Genomic DNA, 23461 nt, shown 5'->3' on the forward strand with positions numbered 1-23461 from the left:
GGCAGTGTTGACGGGCGGGTTCTATTTAAAGCGTCCCGATTGTTGCCACGAACGCCTACCGCAGGCCCAATTTCTTTCTTTAGGACGCGTTGCGTCATTATTTGATATAAATCGCGCGGCTTTCCGGGCTGTACGCGCGGGGAACTGTTCTCGACCCAGTTCCAACCGCGATACGAGTTATCGCGCCTGATTCTGATCAGTTAAAATTATCGAACGTCGCGCTCGCGCCTCGATTCCGCGACAAAAGGGAAATAAGGGTCGCGCGCAAGGAAAGGGCGAGGAGAAAGCCAGCGCTCGAGATAAATGGAGATGGGAATCGGTATCGCCGGGATAACTGATGCCGTGGACAAGCTGGTTTATTTATCTCGATGCCCATCGAGCGACACAAGTGATGGAGTGCGCGATAAATCAGCCCAGTGCGCGTGTCACTGTTCGCAATTCACGAAAGACGAATGGGACACCTGTTACCATTTTTCAGTCGCGCGGCACAGGGGACGGTTATCGGTTTGGTTTCCACGTTTTCGAAATGCCAGTAAATTTCAATGGCCGCGAACAGATCGGACGGTGCCAACAGATGCGACAAGCACGTTGCCTCGGAACGTTGCAGAATTATGATTGACTTTGAATCGAGGATTGATACTTTGCCACCGTGGCCTTCGACGGGCAATCTGTCGCGGTGAATTGGTCAGGAATCGGCAGGGGATCGCTTCGATGCTGCGAGCGTAGGTTTAGATTGAACGCAGAGTGGCGCAGCGCGGAACACTGCGCTTTCTTTGGAAGCCCAACACAGCTGCGCATATCGCGCTTCATTAGTTACTGCGCTGCGTCACCCTGCGTCTAATCTGTGCCTGTGTGCGCCTACGTTGACGGCGTGGAATATAGGCGAGAAAGGGGGATGCAACAGAAGCGCAGCGACAAAGTGACTGCAGTGAAGTGAGATTTGGTTCGTTCCGGTTGTTAATTTCATGACGACTCGCTGAGCGCACCGTCGCTGGCAACTCTATCGTGGGTATGTAGGTAACAATATATTTATCTCAGAAAACGAAGAGATCGTGCCCCGCTTCAACGTCAGCTCTCAACAGCTTGGAGATGACTGAAGGGGTGAATGATTTTATTCAGTCTTGCTCTTGTTATTCTTTCTAACAAAGGTATTTATTCTCATGGATTCACTCCTATTGTAGGAAAGAAATCTAATTGTTTCCATATCTTCCACAACCCCTGGCAATAAGTTTGGAACCAAACGCGAAAATACGAAATTAACGAGAAACACCAATATTTTTTATGTATAATATGCAACGGTTTATATATGAAACGCGCGGTAATGTTAAATTGGTCTGTTTTAAAGTAGAAGCACCAAAAATAATTACGAATTTTGTTTATTATATTGTTTCTTCCATATTTTATTATATAATTAATTATATTGTATTATATAATAAACAAAATTCTTAATTATTTTTGGTGCTTTTACTTTAAAATAGACGAATTTAACATTACTACGTGTTTCATATATATACCGTTGCATATTATACATAAAAAATATTGGTGTTTCTCGTTAATTTCGAATTTTTGCGTTTGCTTCCAAACTTATTGCCAGGGGTTGTAGCAGCTAAAGGCATCGACATTGAAGAAACACTTCGTGCAACCAAAACGGACTCTCCCAGAGAGGCTGTTTCGTTCCCCAGGCTATCCGCTGTGATTTACGATAATTGTTCGACTTATGGCCGGACAATAATTGCTAGACGGCCCAAGGCTGTTGCTGATTTATCTCGAATTGTTTCTGTCGCCGCGTTTTGGCCGGCGCCGCGGCGGTAACTCATGAAACCGTCAAGGAACGTCCACCTCGCGGCACGAGGTAAAAACTGGTGCACGCTCTCGCGCTTTCCTTCGTTTTATAAATTCCGTCACGCACGCGAGAACGCGCGTCTCGATTCGTCGGGGTGGAAATTCAGGAGCATCGTAAACTGTCTTTCATACCGCCGCGATGAACGAAAAACAAACGATGACCCCGTCCCGAGAACGTTGTTTTCACTGTTGGCAGGGGATCGCTTGCCGGTTTTTAACTTGCCAAACATCCGCCTGACAGCCCATGATTTCGCGAAACTGAGCGGACGCCTAGTTTCCATGCAAAACGCAAGCGGTCGCGCTATCGATGCCCACTTCGGCGGGTCTCCTAAATCCGCGATCTTTGACGGGCTGCCAGGGACCCTGAAAACGCCTCGCCGAGGGAACTTAACGTGTCAACGCCACCCCTGTGAGTCAGTAGCAGCGGTATCGAGCTATCGATAATGCGAGGCGCGGCGAATATTAGATTCCACGCTCGTAAATCGCTCCTTTATGATGGAGCAGCGGAAGCCTCGATTCGGACCCGCGTGTAAATCATTTGACGGTGTGTCCCGCGCGCAAAGAGGTGACGATAAATTAATTAAGTCGTCGGGGGGGCGGCGGGCTCGATAGAGTTATTCAACGTTAAGTGAAATATAAATCGAGTCACCTTGAAAGCGGTTGCAGCATGCCCGATGCAATAATAGATGGAATGCTATTTCTACGGTTTTATTTACGCGGGACGGTCGCATGTACCACCGTTCGCGCGTACTTTGTACAATGCACCGATTTAACCGGTGATTTATGATTAAATGAAAGCCAATTCTAAACATAACTCGCGACCACGTTGTCCGCGCTGCCGCGTTGGTCGGGGACACGTCGATTGACTCGATTTGGGAGGTTCGAGTGGTAATTGGGTGATTTCAGACCTTGTGGGGTGAAGTGGATGGGGAGGGAGTCCGGAAGATCGTTTGGATGGTAATTGATTTACTTAAAAGCTGTGCGAAGGCAGAGTTGTGCTGAATTACAATTGAATTACTCCATGAATTATAATTACAAAATAATTAAATTACACCGTATTCGATTACAGTGTAATTCGTAATTCAGATCTCGCATTCGATTAAAATAGATCGCAATTCGTAATTGCAATGTATTTGCAATTGTAATTGCATAGTACAATGTAATTGAATTATAATTAAGAATTAAGAGGTGATCACGTTAAGAGGTAATAAGAGGTGGGAAAATAAATATGTAGGTAAAGGTTTCGAACAGAAAAAAAATAATATGAATGCTGAATATGGTATTATTCATAAATTGATAATGTATAAAGAGAAATAAACTCCTTTGTTGCATTTTTTCCACTTTTTTTCTCACTTCTTCAGAGTTTTGAGTTGCAATTCAATTACATTGTATTTCAATTACATTGTAATTCAATTACACGCACAATTACAGTAATTAGCAATCGAATTAATTGAAAAGTTTGAATTATGTAATTGAGTTGCAACGTAATTGAATTACTATGTAATTGAAATACAATGTAATTAAATTACGTAATTAAATTACAGTGTAATTAGCACAACTGTGTGTGAAGGTACTTCCTTGAAATCAATGCTTGCAAGGACTAATCTCGTCGATCGTCGAGGACTTTGATACCGAGGGTCTCTGACTTGAAAAGTGTAATACTGGTGCCTTTCAACTGGAGAGAACTGACAATAGGGAGTCATAATAATTATAAATTATGATGTTTAAGAATTCCGATACCGTGGGACTCGTGGAATCTTCAGCTTCAAACTCCTAGGGTTGGACGTTTTCGAGCTCTGAATCGCGAGCCCGATTCAATTCAACAGAATAACATTCCACAAGTAGTAGAGCGGCTCAGAGAGCTGTGAGCCGCGCAACTAGAAGGTCAGTGATGGGACCCACATGCTCGATCATCAATATTGATAGCCTGAATTGCAGATGTATGGAATCATCCCAGTGCAATTTGTTTTGATACGCAACGATGAATTAATATCATTGTTGCACGGAGGAAAGCTTTACAATGTTTTCTCAAGACACGGTGTACATAAGCCCTGCTCTTTGTCACCTGTCAGAAGTATTACTAAATGCCCGACACTTTCTCGCCACCAGAATCCTTCTACTTTGATATACTGCCAAAAGCATCTTTGATTGCCCGGCGCTATCGGAACAGTGAAAAAACTGAGGATACGATAAAATTGCGGCGTTGTGGTCAAGGTGAGATTGTTTCGAGGAGGACAGTGTGCCAGGCAGCCGAAACGAAGGCATTGCTTCCGTACTCTCAACCGCACGAACTGTCAGGATTCCAAGCATAACAATAATTTCACCAAGATAGAGTTAAGCAAGTTAATTTCACAATAGACAAGCCAAAACAACTGAAACCTTACTTTAAACGGTCCCCAGGGTCTGGGTTACCACTCGCAATTGAAATCCTCCTTCGATTCACCCCCATTTCACCCCCACAGCTTTGGCAAGCACCCTGAATAATCCTCGCACACTGCCATTCGACACTACCGCCCAAATCTCTCCGTATCTCGTAAACCGATCATTCCTCCGCTCGCTTGTCTCCCCGTAATCCGTTACCACGATCAACGCGGCAAAGCCAGCCCGGACTATTCTCGTTTGGAGGTGTATCGCCGAAGCGGCGACGGCGGCTGGCAAAAGCCTTTCTTCCGATCGGCGTGCCGAAAGCGCGCCAGGCATTTTGCAATTAATTAAGGCCTAATTAACGATGGAAACGAGACGTCTCGGGATCGGGTGGCATGCGCCGGCGTCGCCCGCGACGGACGCTAACGGGGGCCGTTCTTCCAGGAAGCGTGAAACACCGGCAGAATGCGTTCCGGTATAAATCATGTCGGGGCACCGGGGAGAAGGGGAGAAAAAGAATCCGCCCGGTAGTGAATTAAGGGGTGAGAGAGCCAGGCGAAAGGGAGCGGGCTGGTGCGCGAGAGGAGGAGAGGCAACGGGCGCGGAGATCGCCCGAGAAGAATGAGAGACGTGTTCGTGCATTGCGGGAGTAGTTGGAATGGCGGTGAGTTCTTGGTTGTCTTCAGGCTTTGGCATCGAACCAGATATTCTATCTACCTTGCTGCGGTGCGCCTTGCTTTTAGTTTAATTTAGATGGTGATATCGTGACGTAACGTATTTAACGCGGAGGCATAGATGTCTTGTTAGTTGCCGTTTAGCCAATTACTCAAAAACGTTTGATGCGGCGCGCCCTTTATTCCGCGACCGTTCCCTTTGTGCGCCGGCCGCGGTAATGAGCGCTGCGAGCCGCCATCGCGCTCGTTAACAGCGAGACTAGCCCGCTTTGGCCGCGGCAGGGAACGGCGCGGGATAGTTCGATGTGCCCGCTGCGCAGATTCCAGTGGCTACGTTTCTTTGTTAAATGCAATAAAGCGGAGGGTGCGAACTGACCGTGCACGACGACGTGGTGGTGACCCCCTCTCTCCTGGTGACTCGAGTTACCTCCGCCGAAGATTCTGTACAGAGAAGGTTTTCACAGGCTGTTAGCTAAAACAGTGGAGGAACACTGACTCGGAATGTTTGTTAACGTCTGGAGGACTTGCCTTGTTTCGTTTTGGATGTGATCGAAATGTTGGAAGCCATTGTGCTGAACTCCACATCACACCGTCATTCTGCAACAGAGAAACAATGGGGATCTTGTGAAACTCCGTTAAGCTAGTTCTGCTAAACCGATTCGAATTCGAATCTTCACTCGCGCCTCTCGCGGCAGTGCTGCCGCCCCAGGATAACCGACGCGCACTCGAATATCGGATTTCAGTAAAGAGGTGAACTCTTGTTCGGTCGGCTGGTAACTTATCGACTCGGAAGCTCGAGAAAACCGACCTCCACTCGCGGGATTTACCCCAATCTTCGATAAACTGTTCCTGTGTGCTTAAAGCAACCTATCCATAAAAGATCATCGTGTTTTCTTCTTCGAAGATCTTCAAGCTTCCGCGCACAGATCGATAGGGGAATATGAATTCGCGTACTGCGCACGCGCGGTAGATCTCGCGCAGTTGCCCGCCCCGGGCAACCCGCCTTACATCTTTTCAAGAATAAAAGTTATCGCGAGCTGCCCCTGCCAGAAACGACGCACACGTCGCCGCCGGTTTACCCACTCGCGCGGCGGATTGAGATATTTTGTGGGGTAGAGCGACGGGCGCCCCTTCGGGGCTCGATCGAGTCCGTGGGTCGGATAAATCGAACGTTACACGTAGATGGTCAAAGCGGCGTCGGTGGATCAACCTTTAGTTTAAGCGAAATCTATTTCCGACACGCGGCACCCGTATTCGTTCGTCTGATTGGCTGGCCCGCTAGCACCGCGCGGGGTTGGCCGCATTTTCTTGTATTTCGCCTCTAATCGGGTCACTTCCGCCATTGATTTCGACGCCGTGGTACACGCGGATCCAACGTAAAGTCGCGAACAAATAAATAGCCCCGCCGGGCGAACTGCAGTTTCGCGGCGCGCGATCCTCGAACAAGCTCGAGGAACTACATATCGTCTAAGAAACTTTCATAAACACCCCGGAACCCCCTGGCTTTGATGCCACCCAACGAAAATATACTCGCCCCGCAAACCCATTTCACTGGGCCACCCTAATCCTATTATCATAGATTCGGCTTAGCTTCGGCTGTATCTCATTTACACAAATTGCGGCGATGCTTAGATTAGGACTTTCCGAAACACACCAGCAGGGGTTTGGAATTCGTTATGATACAAATCTGATTGAACGTAGCCTGTGGAATCGGTACAGCTGACGGAAAAAGTTTCAGCTAATTTGTATTACGAAATTTCGCAGCGCCTTGGTTTACGCTTTGACCTGTCGAAGCCGCGGTATTGTAAGCGGCAGGTCGTCGTCGCGCGCTTCCTTCGCAGAGAGTCAAGGCTCGTTTAATCATCTTTCCTAAAAACTTGGCCTTCGCACTGGACCCCGCGGTTTGATTCACTGGACTCCTCCCCCGACCGCGCGCGGAAACTGTGCCAGCGAAACGGCACGGCTATTTTACGAGGCGCCTTGAGCACGTAACACAGAATTTCATTTCGGCACCGTGCTCCGCGATGCGTTTATTAGACGGGACACTGTCGTCGTCGCTGCAAAGCCCGGGGCCCAGTTGCTCGCGGCCGCCGCGCAACCTTGCCTCGCTCCTCCGAATAACACGTTTCCTCCCCGAGGAAGACGCTCGCCTCGCCGTCTACCGAAATCCTCTGATCGTCGAACCTCCCGCTTGTTTTCAGAATTAATGCACCCGCTGCCGCGATTAGCTAAAAGGGAAAAGTTAGGGGTGCGGATTTTAGGCGACGGTTCGCCTTTAGTCGTCGTGGTTCTCAGGGAAACTGATGGTACTTCCAGTGGATGTTCGGAGTGTGCCGTCAGTCACTTTGACGCTACAGATAGTTATTAATCGCAGTAGCGTTCGCGCTGGACGAGCGATAATCACTAGGAGATTTGCAACGGCCTGCCTGTACGCTTCCGCATGGCACGCTGACAGCATTCCATATCTGTCATCGGGGCGACAGCTCGACGACCAGAGGATGGACACTGTATTACGCATAAGCGATTCTTCTGTTCTCCTCCACCGAGAATTGGTCCCCTTACGCATCCGTTTCTATCAACCTCTGCAGCGATCCACTGACCCCTTGAATTCGTTGTCAGAAGCCGTCGCGAGCGCGCGATTCGCGACGAGCGTAACGATACCTACAGATTCAAGAGGACCTCGCGCCCGATGTCTCGCATCGTGGAGAACGCAGCCGCAAGGCCGAGCACGCGGGCAACCGGGCATACCGTCCCGTCCACGTAATCGTCTATTATTTTTCAATCGCTCGGGGGGAGACAGCTCGTCCGCGGCGCGTCCCGAAATAATCAGCGCGAAATTCACGCACTCGGGGCGGTCCGATCCAAGGGCAACGCGACAATCGTGAACGCAAAATCTGCCCGCGGACGGGCGGAGGGGGGGTTACTGTCTCACCGTCCAGAAGAGAGAGAACGATCGAGGAAGTCGCGGGACAGGGTACGATCGTTCGATACCAGCAGAACGGAGCCCAGCGCGCTGTTCGAATGCCGCCTGAATGCGTTCGACACTTGCACAACACTCACGAAAATAGCACGACGAAGAGCTGACACGGTGACGGCGAGCGGAACAGGAGAGAACGAGCGAACCGACGAAAAGAAACTTTAAAGCGGATAGAGATAGATAGATTGAGAGAGAGAGAAGAAAGGAAGGGGCTTGATGAGAAATAGAGACTCACCTCCAGGGAAGCACACACGGTTGCGGTCGGTTTTCGATTGGATTCGCCACCGATTCGAGGCGAGCCCGCTGCTCGATCGCTCACTACTCTGTGCGCGATCGATGGATCGGCCACTGGATTAAATCGTTTCACCACTTTGCGCTCGGAATCCCCGAATATATCCCCCGAGGCGGTGAGGAAGCCAGCCGGCGGCTATCTCGAGACTGCTACCAATGCCAGCCGCAACGCGTCCCGACACCCTCCACGCTTCTCTTCTGCCTCTTCTTCTCCTTCGCCGTTGTCGTCGTCGTGGTCGTGCTCGTGGTCTTCTTCATCGCCGTCGTGTTCTTTCCTTTCTTCGCTTCTTTCGCCCGCATCTCCACCGTTCGGCTGCGGCAGCGGCGCTCTGCCGAGGGGCGTCGTCTACCCCTCGAGTCGATGACGATGCACGGGGAACGACGCACCTGTTGTCGAAGCACCGGCTCAATTTTCAATCGCCTCCGCCTCGCGTAGAATCGTGGGAATTTTTTAGGCAACCCTGACAAATGGAATCAGAGAGTCACTTGTTGTCGAGGTCTTTGGGGTACGGGTGGAGGGATGGTGATGAAGAGCTTGGAATGGATTGGAAATTCTCTTGGCAGATGTTTTTACCTGTGTGCTCGCGGTTTAAGGGGTCATGCTCAGTCAGGAGGACGAAATAAGGGTGGTCTTTGGAAATTTTTTACTCAGAAGCTATAACACATTTCTCAAAAAATCTTTTTTCCTTTTAAGGATTGCATCTAGAACCGTGCATCGTAATTTTTTTGTTTAAAAATATTTATCAATAACTATGTTATTGTCCATCACTCGAAGGCTCTCTAAATAAAAAGGCTTCTGCGGTGACCACTGCTGCTCGAAAGTCGATCATCTAAAATAAAAAATTCAAAAGAATTTACTTATTATGTTATATTATCTTGTATTTGAACGAAGGATTTTTCGAAATATTGATTTGGGGAAAAATGGCTGATGTTTAAAAGAAAACTAAGCATCGGATAAAAAAATCCTTCGTTCAAATACTAGATAATATAATATAATAAGTAAATTGGTAAATATTTTTAAATAAAAAAATTCCAATGCACAGTACTGGATGTAATCCTTAAAAGGAAAAAAGATTTTTTGAGAAATGTGTTATAGCTTTTGAGTAAAAAATTTCCAAAGACCACCCTTTTTTCGGCCTCCTGACTGAGCATGACCCCTTAAAGGATTGCTGAGATCACTTTTTAAGTAATCCACTCGAAGAGTGCAAGAACCGCGACCTTTGGTATTCTCTCTCACCTTTGTGCTCGCGCCAAGGGTTACCCAGGCAATTACCGCTAGATCGTTACACAATTGTGAGTTATCGGTACTATTAGAGCCACTAGATGCCCCCTTCCGCGGTAAATATCGGCTTTCCATCGCACCCCAAGGATTAATTTCCGATAGCCCTGCGTCCCGGTTCGCGTTCGCCGAAGCGGTGGCTGTACGCGCGCCAAGCTTCAAGTTAAACAATCGGAAATGCTCGATTACGCAATCGAGAGGCATCGATCGTTTAAAAATACTGGCGATCTCGCAATAATAAATCGTGATTCGGATTCACGAGCATTCGGCGTGAGTCTCTTACGATCCTGTATCGTAAACCGTGCATACTGTTCGTAAACAGAATTCTTCCGGAGTGACGGGCACTCTTTCATCGACGTGGTGCGCACAGAATTCGTTCCACTGCATTGGCGTGTGTCTTCTGGCTTCTCGAAGACGTCGACTTATCACTGAAATAAAACAGACGCCCCTTAGAATATCTTATAGCCCTCCAAAAAACCCATATCCTCGACACACTTAAGCTTCCATCCATCAGAAGAAAAGTATCGTGAACCAGAACGTAGCGTCGAGATATGTGAAAGAGCTCGTCATATAGAAAGTGTGATGGAGAGCGTAGAATCGAAATATCTTTGAATGTCCTTGTGATCGAATTGCAGAAAAAGTTTGTCACGAGGAAAATTTGATCGAGAGCGTAGAGTCGAAATATCTTTGCCGCAAATGCTCGCCGCGAGGGAAACATTTCCCTCGCGATGGAGAGCAAGGGGTCGAAATATCTTTGGATGCACTTGCATTATCGTTCCCCAGACAGACCGTAGAATCGGTTGTACTTTTGGCTGGTTCTAATAATAATCAATGCCTGCGGGTCTCCAGGGATTTCACTAGCTGGTCCACGCCGATATGTACGTAGCGGGTCCCGCAATGCGTTGTATAGACTACAGACCATAATTTCACCGTCAGCTAGCCGGCCGTGACTTGTCCTTTTTCCCCGCTGCTCAACAGCCGGCTTCTGTCCGGCGCCGATGGTACTTCGACGGATCGTTGGGAGTCTATTTGTGTTCTGACTTGGTTTTAATACCCCGCACTGGGCGACTCCGCCGCCGATGCACTTTTACGATAGACCAAATATGCCCCGACCCTTCGTTCTCGCCATTTTTTTTCACAAAGAAGCAGAAAGTCTCCCTCGCTCGGTCAACCTAAACGGAACTAGGCATTCAGAGGAAATTGACTCAAGGCACGAGGTGGTCAGAGTTTAACCCTTCAACGACCGACCCCCGAAACGAAAAACCGACCGTGAGGCCCGGGCCCTCGGAACGAAAACCTCCACTGTTTTCCCGGGCCGTGTAGGAAATACGGCTTTAAGGGGGTATACCCGCTTGAACTCTCGGAAAATGTGTACATTTTGTGGATTTTTTTACAAGTCAACGGCTTGATGAAGATTTCCCGTTTTTTTACTAGCTTTACATAGTATTATGAACTACTTAACAAAAAAGTTTCAGTTAAAAAACTATTGTTTCTCGGAAGTTATGCATACATATCCGAAAGTCTCTCGATTTTAGACGGCTAAACGGTGGGCCTGAAAACGGCTGTATGTCGTGTCCGAAATAAAAAACAATAAAATCTTCTTATAAAGTATGTCAATAGCTATCGTCCAACGGGGCCGATTTTGAAAATTTTTAAAAATAAAGAAATGGTGAGAGATCAAAGGTGAAGTTACATTTTTCTAAGAGAAAAGGCCACCTTTTTTCTTTATAAATAATAAACGGGGAATCGGAATAAGAAAAGCCCTCGTTGGACGATGTGGAATGTTATTACGATCCTGCATGCAAAATTGGAAGTGAATTGGTTGAACGTAGCGCGAGTTTTTAAGGTCCGTACGGGGTGGTCGTTGAGGGGTTAACGAATGCGGAGGACTGATCGGGACCATTGCAGAATGTCCGTTGGCACCGCACATTATCCAGGCCAAACTTGGAAAAAGATTAAAGGACGACGCGTTAGCCGCGCAGCAGACGGCTGTAAGTTCATTTCCGTGTTATTAATGCAGAGTGGCCGCGTGTAAGACATTCATACGTAATATCTGACTAATTGAGGCCGACGCGTGTACTTGGCGATGATCCAAGTCACTTTGATCGCAACGGAGATCGACCCTACGCGGGCGACATACGTGTGCACGCGTGCACGGGCATTGGCACACGTTTCCCCCAGATTTAAGCAGCCGCTTGTGCGATTTCCAGAACGAGCAAATGGACCGTTTTCCTCGTAGCCTTTTCGCGGCCCTCAAAGGCCACTTGTGGCGGCGCCCCGCTTTGAAGAATGGGGTGGGAACAAGCCAGAGATGCATTCATCTCTAGTGCCTTGGACGGAATGAAAGGCCCACGGGTTACGTGTGAATCGAGGCTCGTTAATTGGACGAGACAAAAGTTGGTCGTCGAGAAACGAGCATCGAGCCTGTTGCGAACCTTTATCGAGGGCGTGCCAACGTGCAGGGAGAATTATCCGCAAAGATCTGTGCTCCGAGTGCTGGATTTTATAGGTTCGAAAAGCCGCGGGACACGGAGTCAGGAAACGAGGGGATGATAACTGAGATGAGCCTGCACGGTGACAAGTAAGGTACAAGTTCGAAGATCCAACCAGCGTACGCCGATTCAATGGCACCAGCGCCAATCCTCCGATCGACCCACCTCGTAGAGGAATGCTGCTAAGCTTATTCAGGTAAACGCGTCGTTCTAAACATAAATCGCGTAAACGAAGAAGAGAGAGAAGAAAATTCGAGACTCGAACTGCCCTTAACCAAACAGATTGACCATGATCGTTCCGCTACTAGTCAGCGCAGTTCGCATCGAAGCCAACAGTGAGAAATTGCCCTTCGGTCCCTCGGGAAAGGACAAGGCACTGGTTGCAATACCTCGCGGGAGCAATGCTTTTCGAAGAGGTGATGCTAGATCTGCGGAGAACCTCGACGAGGAGTCTCCTCTGCGAAAGCGACAATCGACCAGGAACGATGGACACTCCGATCAACACGACTCGAGGATACGTAGCGTTGGTCCGATGGAAAGCAGGGTAGCCAGGTCGGGCGACGGAAACTTGGCGCATAAGATGGCCAAAGAGGCGCTCAAGTCCCCGAGGATGCAGCAGACCATACACAAGCTAACTCAAGGAGCGCCTCGGAAGAGTCTTCACGCCACTGTGAAGCTCCCAGCGAGGAGCAACGCGAAGCTGACCCACGACGCGAGTGCGCACGGGAAGCTTGTGAGGCGGAAGGGGCCGAAGAAGAAGAAGAGGAAAAGGTACAGCTTCGTGGAAGCTTCTCCGAAGGGTTTGTTGCTTTTAACTCTGCGATACGAAATTCCCTTTCAGGCACCACCGACGATACAGAAATCAGCACTCTGCGGGGCTGAAGAGGGGATCTGCCAAGGTAGGTAAGCTTCGTTCTGCATTATACGATAACTCGTGGCTCCCGAGCGCGTGCTACCCTCCACCACGCGTTGGATAAACCTTTGAAAAACGCCCCTTTACTCAGAGACCGCTGAACACCAGAGGAGACATTAACGCGCCGGCGAAGAAGCTACACGGAAACGAGAATTCGATCGTCAAGCGCCACCAGGCCGCGATCGATCACAAGTCGCGCCGCAAACCTTCCCTTTCGAAATCCCACGAGAAAATTACCGCGGTTAAAGTAGAGGACAGCGATTACGTCGACTTCTCCTCGCCGTTCACCACCGAACTCCCCGCCCGTCCCACCGAATCTCATAGAAACAGGGGTTCGGGGAAATTGCGCGAGGGTGACAACATGGTGGAGCGTCTGATGAGGACCACCACGAGGGATCCTTCGAGAAAGGGACCCGGCGACCAGGGGATCGAGTATTCCGATTACTACAGCGAGGACGATGTCCTCCAGGACATCGTTGCCAACAAAATTCCGGTGGGTGTTGCTGAAACGAGAAATCCTAACGATCGGTTCACGCGGCAGGCTCAGAACTCCACGTCCTATTACAACGGCGATCTGATGGACAGGAACGTTCAGCCTTATTACAAGGACTACGAGGCTCGTGGTAAAGGCTCTCGGTACACGGACGATACGCTGGACTACTTTCAGAACTATCCTACCCTTGAGCGCACGGGATTCAACCGGGATCCTCGGCTTCTCGAAGCAGACGAAGCTTCGGTCGGCTACTTGCCAAATTACAGCCCGTTGGACGATCGAAAGGAGAATTTCGACGCGGCGTATCCTGTTAGCGCGGAAGAAATCGCGGAGCAACCGCAGATTCCTGAACAGAGCCCGGATGTCTCTGACGTGCGGAACAGCCTGGATGTACCTGATCTGAGCAACGCGAATAACGTGGTTCAGCCGCATGATCCTGATCAGTTTGGTTACTTAAATCACTACGACGTACCGCAGTACCCGAGCAACTTCGACGCGCACGAGCCTCTGAATTTCAATTTGAACGATGGTAGGGAGCCTGAAGTTGAGGACGTAAGGTTTTCACAAAGCGGGTATTCTGTCGCGGAACATCCACGGTTCTCTGATAGGCACGCAGTCCTCGAGGCGCAAGGTTTGTACAATTATCGACGAGCAGGGACGAATACGCAGCATTTGAGTGACTTGGAGCAGAGTGTGATAAATCGAGCTCGAGTGGGAGGTCTGAGGCCTTCGAGCGTGAACGAGGAAGGCGCCGATGGTCATCCACAATCCAACTTCAGGGATCAGAGCTTGGACAGTTTCCCGGTGCAGCTGAAAGGCAATTACCACGACAATGCGAACGATTCGCCTCCGGGGAACGCTCCCAACGCGATGGACCTGCCTCTGGGGAAGGTTCTAGAGTCTCTGGGGATCAGTGTCACCACAGAATCGAGCAATTCGAATTCAAAGGAGCTCGGCTTCGCGAATAACGCGATGGAGAAGAATAATAATCCAGTCCCAGTCTCTGAAAGCCTCGACAGGCCAGTGGAGCACATTTTAAGCCCTAGTTACATTAGAAAAAGTCCCAAGGAAGATTTAAGTAGAGTTTATGGAGGAGGCAACGTCAGAGGAGCGGATCATCAAGCTCTAAAGCCCAGGAACGAGAATTCCAATTTGAGAGACGGCCCAGCCGTCTCTATTGAGAACGGTCTACCGAACGATAATCCGTTGATGGACGAAGGAAATAGCGATGGTCATCGTGTGAATATTTCGCTAGGAGTGCACGACACCAAGGAGGTCGCCAGCCAAATCCTCGACACTATAATGGACGAACTGGAAGATCTGAAATTCAACCCTGCGAAGAACAACAAGAGAGAAGGTAACATTCGCTGCCTACGTTGATTCTACAGAAATAATGCGCGCTGAGATGGTGCACCGATGCTTCTCAGCACGCAATCGCGGCTACCCACCTGACATGTGAAACGAGCGATATTTTTAGGCTTACCTTGCCGTTTGTCAGGGTCCTGGTCAACAGCCCAGGCGGGGATGAAGCTGGACATGAAGGTCGTGAATCATTCTATCGTCGTGACGGTGTCGGATCTCGCGACCCCGCACTTTCACGAAAGCCTGCTAAATGGAACGTGGAACGTCTCTGGCCACGCGCCGTTCAAACGCGGCTCGCCGTTCACGTTAATCGGCACTGACAATTACGCGAACTCGATAGCGGTGTTCGTCGGTACACTATCCGTGTTTTATAAGGGATCACACCCCCGAGGCCAGTTTTCTATTTACAAGTCAGATTGTCGAGGGAAGAGTTTCGACCAGCTATGCGCTTCTATTTAGAATCACCACGTTTGGGGATCCCGTGTATGTATCTGATACAGCGGGAGCTTTAGCTTCTGTGTTGCGAGTAATATTATCCGATCGGTCGTTGTCGAAGAGCGAGAATTACGTCAACGATCTGGCTGGATGTAAATAGAACGCCGACACAAAGGTGCGTTCACGGTGGATAGATAACTTATCATGAAGATAATGCGCAGGTTCCTGCAGAGTGTGCCAGGGCATCGACACGATCGCAGGGGTCTGGTCCGTCGCCAGACAGCCGAAGGATTGCAGGGACTTCCAGGTCGCCACCAGAGTCTTCAACGATATATTTCGTAAAACGAAGCTGTCCAGCTTGAAGGAAAAGCAGAGCGCTGCGAGCGCGACGGGAAGCGCGGCGGCGAAGAAAGAGAAGACGAGGAGTTAGAACGCAGTTCGTTGTCGAAGCGAATCCGTATGACGCGGAAAGGTTGATTGAAAATTGAAAGAGCGGGTTGGAATTCGAGAGCCGGAGTCACGAAGAACGAACGGAGGCTAATTCGAGCTTGTATTACCGATTTGAATGGGAATATAGGGAAACGTATCGCATATATAAGGAGCTATAAAGTATTTTGTATTAACGTGTAAGTAGTTTCTAATAAACGCGGACTTCTATATAATGGAACGTTCAAGTCGATATATTTTACACACGATTTTTATACTGTACGCGAGCAAGACACACGGACGACACTTCGACAATTTGTTAGAAACTCGTGCCGCGCCTTGCCAGACGCTGACGTATCGTCTCGAGACCCAGCACACTAATCTGCAATGGTTTAGCCGAATTAAGTACAGCCTACTGTAAATCCGGGAATCCACCTGAAAGCTAAGCTATGCTGAGTATTAAAAATGGATCCGTTTACGCAAAAGCTAAGCCAAACTGTGCTATGTCTTTTTTTATGTTTCTTTGCACAGCATAGTTTAGCTTAGCTACCAAGTGGATCCCCGGCTTTATGCACCGAGCAATCATCGCACTACCTTCAGCAGACCGACATTTTCAGTCTCGTCTGCGTTGTATATCGGCAACGATAGAATACTCTCCGTATCCGCTAGCGCGTACTCTCTTATATTGAAGTAAGCGTACCTGAGTTTCGTGTTACAGACCCATTACACCCCGAATGATTCGGAATCTTTTACATTACGTGTGATTCTCTTAGTGCACCGTGTCCTTACCCAACTTCCAAGCACTCCTTCGTGTCGGTTTCTTCAGGGACGGGCTCGCAAACGATGATGAACTTGATATTTGGGTCCATGGAATCATGGAGCATCGAGCGCAAAACATTGTCCTCCACTGAATGCCTCTGTGAGTCTACTCGAAACTCTGCAATCGTCGTGTCTTTGGTTTTATTTATTACCGCGAATCCAAGAGGGAAGAGGCTGCCCCTTCGGAACGAGAAGGAAAATGGGAAAGTCCTTTCCCGCTTCGCTTCATATTTCGTACACAAAGGGTGCACGAACTTCCCGATTTACTTTTTCGAAAATTGAACGTCAGCTTTTGATTGGGGGGCCTCGGCTTTCTTATCGAGACCGTCTCCATGTCAGCGCCGCAGTGGCCGAGAAACGAGTACTCGATGTAGAGCAGCTGTATTTCGTTGTTCTCCATCAGAGAGCTCTTTGGGAACAGAACCATGTTCACGATCTCGATGACGATCGTGTCCTCCTCCGTCATCTGCAAGAAGCAGGGGATCTCTGCGTTTCCAGTCCGATAGTAGACTATAAGCTTCTTTCGAGCTTCGACGTACCTCGTCGTTCGTGGAAGTGTTATTGCCGTTGAGCTGGATGGCATCGACGGGTTGCCCTGTAATTCGCTAGCATAAGTAAACCTCGAGATCGAGACGCTCGACATCTAATTACTCTGCGAGTTAACGAAGGTGAGCATGCTGCGCCGCCTGTACTCCTGCCAATTGTTCTCCGAGAACACGTCGGCCACCTCGAGGATCGAGTCGACGGAATCCTGCAGAACGGCCGTATCGGGTTTGCCCTGAGGATTATCGCGATCCTGGCGTTACACCAATGATTTCGAACATAGGAAAGTTTGAATCCTTCGATGCTTACGTTCGTGAGCATAGCTCTGAACTCTGACATGCTCGACCTCTCTGGCTGCACAACCTCGTTCGTCTCCGTTTCGTTCACTGCCGTTGCTTCTGGCCTTGCGCTTAATCGAAAACGTGTCTCTTAATTGGTGATAAAACGGGCGGGTGTAATAAAGTGGACGATCAACTACTTGCTGTTGAGGGGATCCTCCGTGACTTTTTGGGGAGCCTCTTCTTCCTCCACCGGCGCCGCCGGCGATCTAGGATTATTCAGTATCCTGAGATTGTAGTCAGATGGATGGACCTCTTTTGTACTCTCCTTCATCACAGTGAGATTACTCGCACTAGGGTTGGGCAAATAACTATCTGGCGTGTCCTCGGACGAAGTACCTTTGTATAATGTTAACGATAAAATCTTCTCTGCTCCCCTACATTTCTGTGGTTACTCAATATTCAATTCTGCCGTGTTAATTCGAAAGGGCGTATCTGAAACTTTCACCTAAACTCAGTTATTGCTTCCGGGTGTCCGCGAAAATAGTTTATCCACATGTATATTAAATAAGAAAGTCATATCTGCATTGAAGCTGAAGATATAATAGTTTATATTTCGTACGTATGTGAAATCGATGCGTGATTTTGAGCGTACACATCTACCTAAGTCTCCTTTGGAGTTTATGAAATATTTATACGGGTTCGTTACAAATGTTTAGGTACCTTTTTATCCAGATTTAATATTTAACCTAATCCGTTTTATATAAAATGCCGTAGGCCTAGCACACGATACTAAAAGTTATTTATGTCAGAAGCAACTTTTGGCCAGATACACTCTTTCGAATTAACACGGCAGAATTATCGTTACTTGACTTGGATAAGAGGACAGGGGTCTTGAACGCGGGGAGGTCATTCATGGACCTGTCGTAAGTGAAACGATGGTGCAAGTCATCTTTCAACGCGATCAAGTCATTGGCAGGCGTTGAAGCAGTTTCCTCGGAGACCTCCGCAAAGGATCTTATAGAGCATTCCCTAGGGGATTCTGTTTGGAGATGCAAGCCACGTTTCCTCTTGTAAGCTTCCACTTTGTCGATGTCGCAACTCAGCCTGACCCACAGGGACAACTGCCCAAAATTGTCGCCAAGGGAGCAAGAAAGCACGCTGTTCACGGGGGCGATGTAGTGCAGCTTGTTCTGGGGATAGTCTAGTATGTCCTTGATGGAAAGCTTTCCTGTGGACACCATGTAGCTGTTTTCCTCGCGGTAGACGTGCACTTTGAAGACTATATACTCTAGAAGGACGTAGTTGAAGAAGGAGGAGAGGTTCGTGATTCGGTACACGAAGGAGGAATTGAAGTTCAAGGTGGGACACTTGAGCGTGGGCGTGAATGCTGTCTCTTGGTTCCAGATGTTCCAGCTGATGAACAACGACACGTTGCTAATATGCTTCTCTTGGGACAGGATCTGCTTAGCCTATTAACGGTCAACAAAGGATTCAGTCCCTTTCTGGAAGCTGTCCCGAGGAATTGTATCGTCAAGGGGCATTCTAGTCATACTAACCGATGTTGAGAGTTGCAGGGACAGAATATGAACCTCCATCAGACCCTGGCCATCCGCTATCATCAAAGGGAACGAATCGGACACGGAACTTGAAGCGTCGATGCACTCGTTGGGATAGTCCAGGCTACAGAAGGATTCTACTCTCCGCGTTTCAGGCACGGGCTGTTTATTTATACGGGATCTCATTGGGTCTATGATCTCCTTCGCATACATATCCTCATTAATCGCTACGCTTCAAACATTCGCGCAGAACTGTACAACGCTTTCGCTCTTACTGATGATCCAGTTGTATCAACGATCGCAGACTTGCAGCTCAAAACCTCTCTGCACGTGTCCAGCTGCTTGACGTACTCGTGCAATGACTGGCTATTGTCAATCACGTCCTTTCTCTTCTCCGGGGACGTGCTATTCTCCAGGCGTCTGTAGGGCCTTGTGCCACCTTCGTCCTGCACCTTACTTCGGAAGAAGCGAGATGAGCTTTTATCTAATTACCTTTCCCGCGGCCACGAACATTCTTTACCATGTCATGTACACCGTGCCAACATTCTGCGCGCAATTCTGAACGGAAGAATCGAACAACTCGTTCCCAGCGCAGTCTGTCATCGCCGGTTGCGTGCTCGCGGGGCCGTTGCTGCAGCAACGATCGGTGCAATCGGAGTTGACACGACAAGTTAGCGAGTCGTCGCAAGTGCAGCCTTCGCATTCGGAGAACCTGACCACCTGGCTGTGGTTCTTATAGCTCGGCAGCACCCTCCTCGTCAGAGTTTCTTGGCGTAATCCGTTGTAAACGCCTGTACAGCCCTTTCTTGCGTTGCAACCACTCTGCGCGACGTTGGTCGCGGACCTTGAATTCTTATTATTGTCATTGAAAGCCTCTATCTCGGGAGGAGGACCAGTGGAGGCATTGGCGGTCTTCTTCGTGACTCGAGTATCCTTTACGTCGATATTGTTATTGATATCATTCGCGAATTGCTGGTCGTTCGGTGTCTTCGGACGGTACAAGCTGGCGACTTCGCAAGGCAGTGGGCAATCCACGGGATGTTCTCGAAGAACGTTAAATAGGAAAAACAACATGTTACTGAGATTGGTAATCTGGTTCTGTAAAGGCTGAAGAGGACTTGTGCTCATTTCGTTGTTTTGTAGCTGGTGAGTGAGTTGGGGAGCAGGGGTTCCTTGGAAGGCTTGAGTGGCTGTCCCTGTATCGCTGTAACATAATCTGACGATAATGTTTGCGAGTGGTGCTCGGACGTTCTGGAAAACTACTCGTGGGCTTAGAGTTTCCGCTGGCTGTTATTATTGCGACGTTGCTACATGCCACAGTACATAAGGAATAGAACATAAAGTATAATTGATACATACACATTCGTTGTACAAGAAGGCGAGCGCAAAGAATTCGACAAGAGCGTCGAGCGTTACCTGAGAATGCACAGCGGTACAGAACTGTACACAGAGACGAATGGAATTACTCAGGCAGCACTTCGTTACATAATCTAGTTACTCTAAATCTTATCTACGTCTTAACAAAATATAATCTTATCTTGCGCTGAAAGTACATGAAGCCCTACGAAGTTACGCGGTCTCTCGTGAATCTGGAAGCTCCAAGATTCGGATGCGGTGTAATTACCACCCCTATCTATTTCCCGGGGAAGAACAACGCTAAATACCCCATTCGGTATCGATCGGAAGCTGACATGCATCTAAACACCTCGTCAACCAGTGATCGAGCAGTCTCTGTCAGCAGCTAGAATCGCCGAAGAGCAGTTTTTCAAGGGAGACGACTTGCCTGTGCCTCTGGTTTAGGTCCAGGATGTCGTTGAAATCGACGTTGTTGGCTATATCCTTGTGGGAGAACTTTGCCGCGTCCAAAGGGGTACTGATTTGAGCCTGCTCCAACAGCTTCAGCATATTCTCCGGCGTCAGAGGATTCTCTCTTCTCGTCAGCTCCACGTCCTGCCGGATAACGAGCAAGTCCTCTTCCTTCGGCTTCTCCTTGACGGGCGTCATGGCCGACGTCCCTTGGTCCTTCGTGTTCATCGACACTTGGACCGTGCACTCCGTTTGTATGGATTTGTCTGTGAATTTGCCGCTTCCTCGCGACACGTACACGGTCTCCTCTAAGTGCACTATTTTCTCGTAAGTCTCGCAGCATTTCTTGCATTTAGTCCCTTCGTTGCCAGTGCCTTCGTATCGCTCACCGTCGTCGCTCGCTACTGTGACCTTCTTATCGGGCTGCGCCGCTGCTATCTGCCCTGCCTTCAACGCTTCCTGCCTGTCAGTCTGGGTCTGGAAAGACTGCAAAATAACGCGAGTGTCATTACATTTGTTGACAATCACTACATTTAGGAAAAGAGCTTCGAACTGACCGACATCTGCACCGTCAAACTGTCTATGTTGTTCTGAAGGTCTTGGAGCTTCTCAAGTAGTTGTTCGTTGGAGGCCTGCACATGCGCGATGCTAGCCTGCTCGCTGCAGAAAGCGGTCTTCAGGGTCTCCCGATCGCGAAGCTGCTCGGTGATCCTCCTCTTCAACTCCTTGTTCTCCAGCTCCACCCCTCCGTATTTAGAGCTGAGGGCGACCAGCTCCGAGTTGTGCTGCTGCAGTATCTGCATCTCGCTCATCAGGTCCTTTATCTGCTCGTCCTTCTCCCTCAACGACAGCTGAGAATCCTTCGCCTTCAGCATCTCCCCGTCGACCTCTGCCACCCGTTTCTTCTCCGCCTGCAGGGCTATCGAAACCTCCTTGTTGTTCCTGATTAAATTAATCGCAACAAATTTACTTATTAACGCCTTCATTTAAGCTCTGCTCGAAGACCTGCAAGCCTTTCAACACGGAACGGAAAAATTGGAAGAGCGACAGAAAAGAAGGTGTCGCGAGAAAGGAAAAATTTACAGTGCATCCAGCGAATGCAGTCTATTAAGTCCGCCGAGCGGTGCATAAGCAAAGCGTGAGGGGCATGGAGCGTACTTGGTTGTCTCCTCGAGCGTCCTCTTCAGATCGTTGATTTGCGCATTCAACGACTCGTTCGTGCTCTGAGCGACTATTAGTTTATCGTTCAGCTGCTTCATTTGTCGCCAGACTTTTATGTACTCGACATTCTCGGCAGCTTTCTCCCGCTGGCTGGTGGCCGTGTAAGTCGACAGCTCTTTCTCCAGCTGGGATTTCTGTGCCTCCAGTTTCTGCGCGAGGAACCAATAGATACGCTTGTATTGCCGCACAGTTGCGTAGCTTTGCGATTAGACCAGTGCGAACGAGTGTAGAATAGAAAGAGGGGTAGAGGAATTCTTAAACATTTATTTCTCTCAGTGTGGCGTGACATTTAGAGAAAATTGCCCCCGGGAAGCCCGTCCATTGCCATTACCTCGATCCTAGCGGCACTATTTCGCTCGTCGTTGTCATCATCGCCGCCCTCGACGATGCAGGGACAAGACGGTATCTTGGTGCGGCTGTTCTCGCTTCGACACGATCTAAAACAAGGATCGCGGGCCTCGTCAGTGATCTATCGCGATGCGCCGAGTGTGAATCATAGATCGTCTCGGATCGCTTGTAATACGACGCTGTTGCACTCACATGCGCCCGGACGACGGCCTCGCCTGGGTATTGCGGCTTCTCGATGACGATCTACCGGTTATCGTGTGACTCAACAGTTGATTCCTCAGCACGGCGATTTTATCTTTCAGCTGGAATATAGACGAGAACATACTCTCATTCATAGTCGTACGAACGATTTAAAAAAAAAAAAGAAGCTCAATTTTAAATTATCTTCAACGATACTCCGACCACCTTGGAGTTTTCCAGTTCAAGGCAGACTACTTTCTTTTTATCGTCATAAATGTCGAAAGCAACCATGCACGCCCTTGGATTAGCAGTCACTCTCATCAGCTTCGTCGCCAATCGTTTGATCTTGTCCTCCTGACGGTTTGACATTTTCTTCAGGTTGCTCGCCTCCTCGAGCAGTCGTAAATACTTGTCCTCCAACTCGTAACGGTCCAGCTTACACACCAGATGCCGCTCCCTGGGGTCTTTAATTTATTGTGTTAAACGCCGAACATATTCCTTGCATAAAAGGGATCGTATACTTTCCAAACTTATTGCATTACTATCCGTTCGAGTGGGGATTGAAATACTTGTAAGGTTATAAATAAGAAAGAACAGTTTAATCGGCGTATTTATAGAATACACACCTATGCTGCTGCGACATGTTTCCACGCACAAGGAATTGTCCCTCACAGGCAGTATGTCTCGATTTGGATCGTCCGCCATAATTTCAAAATCCCGCTTTATTGCCTGCACGTGACCATTCGTTTAAATTAATCTGCTGATTTCGACTGAATCGATTAATACCTAACTGTATCATCACTACAAATATTTTCAACCATTAACCGTCGAAGCGAATGTATGGGAATAGAAGGGAAGAAATAATTAAAAGTGATAACAGCGTTTTGATTTGGAAGTTGAGGGAACACGGTTAGATTGCCATATATGGAAGTCCGTGTGTCTCGGGCGCGAATGCGCGGTAAGCTGCGCCTCGCACTTGAACCCCTTTTTTACTCTCGTTTCGGGAGCGCCGTTTGAATTTTGGCGGGCGAACAGAGATATCCGGCGGTGATCTTTCAATCGAGTGTACGATTCCCCGGTGCAGCCGAAACTTGACGCGAACGGACAGAAATATCCTGATAAAACGCGATATCGTCCGGCGGCAGAACCACGCCTGTCT

General features: G+C 48.8%; 3 protein-coding genes and 1 long non-coding RNA gene across 5 annotated transcripts in view; 1 reads left to right on the top strand and 3 right to left on the bottom strand.

The window, feature by feature from the left end:
* The window catches only part of Obsc (Obscurin), a 45944-nt gene extending 37595 nt beyond the window's left edge, over positions 1-8349 (bottom strand). Inside the window, exons 1-3 of one of the 2 annotated variants that reach the window (XM_076810313.1) lie at positions 8093-8349; positions 5409-5477; positions 5257-5321 (exon numbers count right to left, since the gene is read on the bottom strand). In XM_076810313.1, coding sequence (XP_076666428.1) covers positions 5257-5321; positions 5409-5448 — 105 coding nt within the window. In that variant the 5' untranslated portion in view covers positions 5449-5477; positions 8093-8349. Of the gene's footprint in view, positions 1-5256; positions 5322-5408; positions 5478-7812; positions 7938-8092 lie in introns of those variants that run through there. The other variant, XM_076810314.1, reaches the window with a different exon arrangement.
* A 2978-nt stretch (positions 8350-11327) lies between these two features.
* LOC143368151 (uncharacterized) lies at positions 11328-15784 on the top strand. Its single transcript, XM_076810552.1, has 6 exons — positions 11328-12115; positions 12202-12690; positions 12761-12818; positions 12924-14682; positions 14803-15039; positions 15344-15784. Exons 1-6 carry the CDS (start codon positions 12096-12098, stop codon positions 15550-15552), a joined length of 2772 nt encoding a protein of 923 aa, XP_076666667.1. The 5' UTR covers positions 11328-12095; the 3' UTR covers positions 15553-15784.
* Positions 15785-15837: 53 nt separating this feature from the next.
* LOC143367990 (uncharacterized) lies at positions 15838-23452 on the bottom strand. Its single transcript, XM_076810282.1, has 16 exons — positions 22929-23452; positions 22528-22766; positions 22315-22424; positions 22106-22211; positions 21712-21923; positions 21111-21495; positions 20485-21039; positions 19268-20037; positions 19023-19203; positions 18748-18981; positions 18008-18660; positions 17415-17541; positions 16635-17010; positions 16338-16485; positions 16143-16248; positions 15838-15930 (listed from the first exon to the last, which is right to left on the bottom strand). Exons 1-16 carry the CDS (start codon positions 23005-23007, stop codon positions 15868-15870), a joined length of 4344 nt encoding a protein of 1447 aa, XP_076666397.1. The 5' UTR covers positions 23008-23452; the 3' UTR covers positions 15838-15867.
* Positions 17001-17972, bottom strand: LOC143368155 (uncharacterized). Its single transcript, XR_013085168.1, has 2 exons — positions 17220-17972; positions 17001-17145 (listed from the first exon to the last, which is right to left on the bottom strand). It is a non-coding gene; the product is annotated as an uncharacterized LOC143368155 (long non-coding RNA).
* Positions 23453-23461: the final 9 nt, after the last annotated feature.

The sequence above is a fragment of the Andrena cerasifolii genome, chromosome 4 (assembly GCF_050908995.1).
Source record: "Andrena cerasifolii isolate SP2316 chromosome 4, iyAndCera1_principal, whole genome shotgun sequence".
NCBI lineage: Eukaryota > Metazoa > Arthropoda > Insecta > Hymenoptera > Andrenidae > Andrena > Andrena cerasifolii.